The sequence below is a fragment of the Wyeomyia smithii genome, chromosome 2 (assembly GCF_029784165.1).
Source record: "Wyeomyia smithii strain HCP4-BCI-WySm-NY-G18 chromosome 2, ASM2978416v1, whole genome shotgun sequence".
Classification (NCBI taxonomy): domain Eukaryota; kingdom Metazoa; phylum Arthropoda; class Insecta; order Diptera; family Culicidae; genus Wyeomyia; species Wyeomyia smithii.
Window position 1 is genome coordinate 245,520,081 of NC_073695.1, and position 5,984 is coordinate 245,526,064.

Below are 5,984 nucleotides of genomic sequence, written 5' to 3' on the forward strand. Positions count from 1 at the left end.
ATACTGTCAACTAAGCCCAAACGAAAAGGCACATCAGCGCCACCACCATTGCGGCGGGAATATTCCGCATAACTGAAACTCATTTGAAATGACCGTTATTTTGATACACGGAAATAAATCTCGTGGTACGTCTGTTTGTCTGTGGTGTTAGTGCCACTAGTTGAGGAAATTATTTACAAATAGCTGTTTTGTTTGTTATGCTATGTTTTTAGCAGCAGGATAAATATTCAATTGAACACTCATTATACGTTTTGAAATTGTTTCTGAATATTTTTTTTCATTCGTGATCAGAAATCGGAAGAAGCTGCTGAGCATAATCGACCAAAAATGGTAAAAAAAAGATAAAAGTCGAAGCAATGAGATGCGATGATTTATAGTTTGGAAAACATAAAAGCAACTTTATACGGGTTTACACGTTTACTAATGTGTGTAGGTGAAAAGTTATTTATCTCTATCACGGATCGATTTTTTTCAGATTTCAAGCAGATTTTCCCGGGTTTTCAGTTGCAGACTTTTTCAAAAATATCTGGCATCTCTGGCAAGATGCATTGTTTACAATTTTGGGTTTAATTTAAAGCATCTATTCGATTTTTCGACGACGACAAACCTGGCAATTTTCTAGTAAATATTTCGGTTTACGCTTACCACGCAGTTTTATATCAAAAATTATTAGAAGAACGTTTTATACAAGCATGTCTGAGTCAAGCTTCATGACGAACAAATAATGTGAACTGTAGAAAAGTGAAGATTAGAGTTGAATCATTCAGCGTTGTCTTAAAATTTCTCTGAGTTGAAAATGGCAAAAAAATTGGAAAATAATGAACCCTACAGAGGTGCCGTGCTAGCCGATGAGCTTCAAGCGCTGTTAAAAGCCTGCGTGGACATTGGTATCGAAGAAGTTAGGCGACAGGGTGGCCGCATTGAGTCCCTGTTCTACGATGTCCAACAGCAAATGTCACGCTATGGGGACTTTCCCGAACGAAAACTGTATAGATTACAAACTCACTACTTAAAAACGGAGCGAGATTTTCTTGGTAAAAAGCTTAATCCATACCCACCAGAAGCAAGGCAATTGTGGGGAACGACAGAACATGATGCTGCTGGTGAGTTTTCTTTTTTTTTCTGTCAATTTAATTTGTATGGATTTATTTCAGCTCCCGTTAACGATAAACGTTGGTCCAATTTAGTGCAGAAAGTCCAGAAACGTAATCAGAGCCCGTCGTGCGTGACTGGGAAAGAAGCCAAGGAAATTGTCCGTCAAGCTCTGCAACGAAATTTGGAGAATCTTTCCGAAAACGACCAAGACAATGTTTTCGCACAAATTCTTTCCGAGTTGAAAAACAAGAGTTTGTTCCTAAACCGGAATGTTGCAGTCTTAAAGCTGGCGTATCTAAGATTAAAAAACCAATTTCAAAAAGGGAAAGCACGCTACCTTCTATCAGAATCTGCTCAACTGTGGCCTTTAAATGGGCCAGAGCAAATCATTATCAAAACAGAAACTTCTCGTTCAGAAGATGAAAACGAACCACTTTCGCATATGTCGGAGAGTAGTCAACGGGAACCGTCGCCCGAACTACTGGAAACAGTAGTAGAAACTAAAAACGAATGTCGAATATGCCAAGGGCGTCTTCTCGAAGAATGTAAAGATTTAATACAAGATACGTACAATAGTCAGACATACGGGAAAATCATCCAGGAAACCATCCAAGTACAGATCCCCTGCGATGGCCAAGCCAGCAGTAAAATTTGCCTAGAATGTTCCAACTTTGTGGAAAAGATGTTGCTCTTTGTTCAGCAATGTCGGAAGGCTTGCAACATTTTATTTCCTTTAAAATTTGATGAAATATTCGTAGAAGAAAAAACGAACGTCGCTGTCGAGGAGGACACCATTGCAGAAACTGACACAAAGAAAGGCTTTATCGAAAACTCGGATCCAGCAATAGATTACGATTCAGACGAAGTATTTTCTCCAGATCGAACTCCATCTCCTGCAGTTGTTATTTGCGAGCTAAAAGCTGATATGGATGAGGAAAGCGAACAGAAAATAATTACCACTGAAAAGAAGAACCCTGAAATTGGAGAAAGGTGTACTGAGGAAACCAATTCCAATAAGCAGGAATACCCTGAAATTGAAGTGAAGAGTGCTGAGGAAACCATTTCTGATGAGCAGAAATATCTCGAGTTTGTGAAAAGCCTTCCTGCCAAAGCTAAAAAGCAACAATGTCATCTGTGTGGTAAAACTGTGAACAGGTTGGTTAACCATTTAGCCAGTCATGGCCCAGCCGAGTTTCAGTGCGATCTTTGTCCACAGAAATGCTCCAATAAACGCATGCTACAAGTACACATGAATAGGCACACGAAAAGGATAGCCTATACCTGCCGGGTATGTGGGACTGTTTTTTACCATCACGCTTCTTGGAGTCAGCACGAGGTAAAAGAATTTAATGTCAAGAAAAGCTTCGTAAATTCTACCTAGTTTTCGTATTCGTAGAAAGCTCACTATGCTAAATTTAATTGCGATAAATGTGATGCAGTTTATAAGAGGAAAGCCGCGCTGCAGCAACACATCAAGCATATACATAGTGGTATTAAGCATTTGGCTTGTTTGAGCTGTTCATTCAAGACGTTCATTAAGTAAAATAAAAACAAATCACTTCACCAAAACCTGGTTGAACACTTTTGTATCTTTTCAGATCCCGTCTGTTAAATCATGTGCGAAGCCTTCACACCAGCGAACGACCGTATCGGTGTACTTTCTGTGAGACTACAGCAAACAGTTCTAACAGCTATTATACTCACTTCCAGCGACACAAAAAGAGCGGCGAAGCAACAGAATATTCAATGCTTTGCGCTTACTGTGGGCAACGCTTCAACAAGGATGCGGCTCTCGAGAAGCACATCTGCAAGAAACATCCAGATGTGGCCGTTGTAGTCTGAATATCTATGTAAGGTTGTCGATTTGTTCGAAATACATGTCGATCTTATAACGTTGCTTTATTACTGTTCGACAGCTAAAAGTTGTATTGCAAGTTTCGGTTGAATTGAGGAAACAATTGTTTTTGTTCTGTTGGGGTATCCAGATTCGTTCTGTTTTAAATTTCATTACTGTTCGTTTTATTTGGTTGCGTTTGTGCAGATGCCCACGGGTCAATCCGAAGTGGACGCGATGCAGTGAATAAACCTTTTTTTTTAACGATCAAGCCTTGCGGATCACGATCAATTCAAGCTGTCGTATAAAAAATCAGTTAATATCAACGAATGGCAGTATGCTTAATGTATTTTCCTTGTGTATTTATTATAAATAATTTGTGTATAACTGTAAGGCGAAGTTGTCCTTCGGTAGCTCTGTCTCAGGTTTGCGCAATCCCACTGCGACTTCAACTTTTCCAATAATATACGAATCCGACAGCAACGTACTGTTCACCTTGAACACGACAATTTTGGCCCCACGCCTCGATTGGCGAAATCTATTGCGATTCATTTGTTTGTTTTTGCCAACTCAGATTGATACTGGTTCTCTGCCTCCTCTACCTCTGCTGCGACCTGGAATAAACAAATTGAGCTGAATGAGAAAATAAAGCCCGAAACAAGAGCGCATATCATGCTTACCGAAAGTGACCAGTATTTCGATAGCACCGCCTTGATCTCTGACTTGGCACGCGCCGCATACATTGGAGACATTTGGTTTAGCACTACTGTCCATTCTTTTGCTGCATCCAAATTCGGATTGGTTTTTCCTGCTCCGATCGTTTCCATAATCGTATCGAGCCTCTTCAGTACTTCGCCCGTAGCCGTTGGCGCTGATGGAATTATTCTGACTGGCCGCTTCACGCGTTTAGCCCTGCCACCGTTGTTGAACTTTTGCAGTACACTAAGGCTGTCGGCAACTTCCTAATGAACAAAACAACGGGTTATGAAAGTACGGGAAACGAAAATTAAAAAATGACTTAAAAAAATATAAAATTGAGACATTTTTCATGGATTTGCTCAAAAGTGTTAAACCTACCAAATTCGATTCTGTGCTCGTCCTGTACGATGCCCTATTTTGGCGGACGAATTCCATGGCGGGCCAGTGCAACCAATTGGGTGTTCTTCTGGCCGATTCGTCTGACTTGGCATTGTAATATGCATTGGCTAGTTTGTTGTTGTTGTTGCATAAATGCTGCCACTTACGACGACACTCAGCATCAGCGATGCTCGTCAGATTGCCATCGGTGCGGACCTTTTCCCACGCAGAATCTTTTAAATTTTTGTTTCGAAAGTTTGGCGAAGTAACATCCCAAATGACTGTGAAATAATATTAAGGTAAACGAAACGAACTATTCAACATGAATCAACAAACTTGGATGCAACTCCACTTGTGCGATCAGCGCTGCCACCAATTCGTCGTTCCAGTTATCCCGATTTATATGAGCGCGCTTGTCGACCGATCTTCGAGAGGATGATGCTGCTTGTGTTTTACCAGAGTCCGTATATGCAAACACATCGCCGTTGGTCTCTAGCTCTTCGCCTGGATCCGAAAAGCAAGTATCTACGAACTCCATTTCATGCATTTCACACGATTACCGAAACAAATTACAATCGCACCGAAAACAAATATAATCCAAACATAAACAAAATATGTGAAAGTGACATTTGCCGATCGCGCCAAGTGATGTCCGATTACTTCTCGATTAATCAAGTAATCGATTATTTGCAAAAATACTCGATTAATTTTCAATCGATTAACCGACTTTTCGATTATTGAATAATCGAATAGTTGACCCCGATTATTGTTCGATTATAGTTCAACTTTGTCCAAAAATGGGAAAATTGGTTATGCCAGCGGTGACGAAAACACAAGAGATTTCTAAACCTCTGTTCTCACTTATTTTATATTATCCATTTATTTGAAAATTATAGTTATCTGATATGCTATACAGCGCACTACTTCCCACGTAAGGATATTTAAAGTCGCAGCGAAAAGTCGCGCGCAACAAAAGTCGTGATTCGATTTAGTGCAGCGACGTTAATATTTCATTGAAGAATATAAAAATGCGCGCACGAACGAAAACTAAACTTCTTTTTTTGCGTGTTCACAAACAAAACTCTTGGCGTCGCGATTACGAAGTTAAAAAAGATTTTAAGGGCTGTTCGCATTTACGCGAACTCACATAAGCGATTGTTAAAATATGTGTGAGTGCCAGAGCTAAAATATTTCCTTCGCTCTTTTTCGCATGCAAGGACCGAACGAATTCGCGTTGACGGTGTTGCTGATATTTTGTTTGTTTTTGCATGCGAAAATGAAGAAATGAAATATTTTTGCTTTTGTCATCACGCTGATGTACAACAACAGGAAGCAAGTCAGGCTAACAAAATATGCCAATTATATCTGGCAGATTTTGAGAGCTAAACACTGAACACATCTAAAACGACTTCTTGGATTGGTGAGTATGACGAAAAATGTAAAAATGTAAAGTACTGACCTGTGGGCTGCCCACGGTACTCTTGCTAGAGAAGCATCAAGATACAAAAACATCAACCATATGGTTGGATTACCCGGGGGTTTACGGCAGTATTTGCATGGCGATTTGGCACCAAGAAATTCTGACCCAGTATGGAACCGAATTCAAGGACAGATTCCAACGCTTTATAAAATACCGATGAAATACATGCCAGTTCTAGGAACATCCGTTCCTTCAGAAGTCTATTCAGCAAAGCCGGTCAAACTATTACAAAGCTGCGATATCGGCTCCCAAGACCCCACCTAGAAATGTTCCTAATCTAACAGTCGATAGGAGAGAATGCATGGTTCCATTGACGGCACCTACTCACGTCACAGGGTGTCCAGAGCCATTCATTGTCATTCGGATGTTTAGCATTTTTGAAATAAATGTTTCTTTTCTCGCTTTCCAAACGTTAATAAGTAAATTTATATAGTGGTTCTTATTTATTGATTCGTTTGCCTAATGTTTAGGATATAGGATTCGATCACTTAAATCTAG

The 5,984-nt window shown here is 40.0% G+C and overlaps 2 protein-coding genes across 2 annotated transcripts; one reads left to right on the forward strand and one right to left on the reverse strand.

Annotated features, from left to right (window-relative positions):
• LOC129723890 (zinc finger protein 33B-like) lies at positions 1 to 2,987 on the forward strand. The gene is made up of 4 exons (XM_055678378.1): positions 1 to 1,103; positions 1,155 to 2,431; positions 2,492 to 2,634; positions 2,694 to 2,987. The coding sequence occupies exons 1-4, from the start codon at positions 797 to 799 to the stop codon at positions 2,935 to 2,937; spliced, it is 1,971 nt and encodes a 656-aa protein (XP_055534353.1). The 5' UTR covers positions 1 to 796; the 3' UTR covers positions 2,938 to 2,987.
• Positions 2,988 to 3,058: 71 nt separating this feature from the next.
• On the reverse strand, positions 3,059 to 4,652 carry LOC129723891 (uncharacterized). Its single transcript, XM_055678379.1, has 4 exons — positions 4,343 to 4,652; positions 4,007 to 4,287; positions 3,610 to 3,891; positions 3,059 to 3,543 (listed from the first exon to the last, which is right to left on the reverse strand). The coding sequence occupies exons 1-4, from the start codon at positions 4,551 to 4,553 to the stop codon at positions 3,478 to 3,480; spliced, it is 840 nt and encodes a 279-aa protein (XP_055534354.1). The 5' UTR covers positions 4,554 to 4,652; the 3' UTR covers positions 3,059 to 3,477.
• Between the last annotated feature and the right edge of the window lie 1,332 nt (positions 4,653 to 5,984).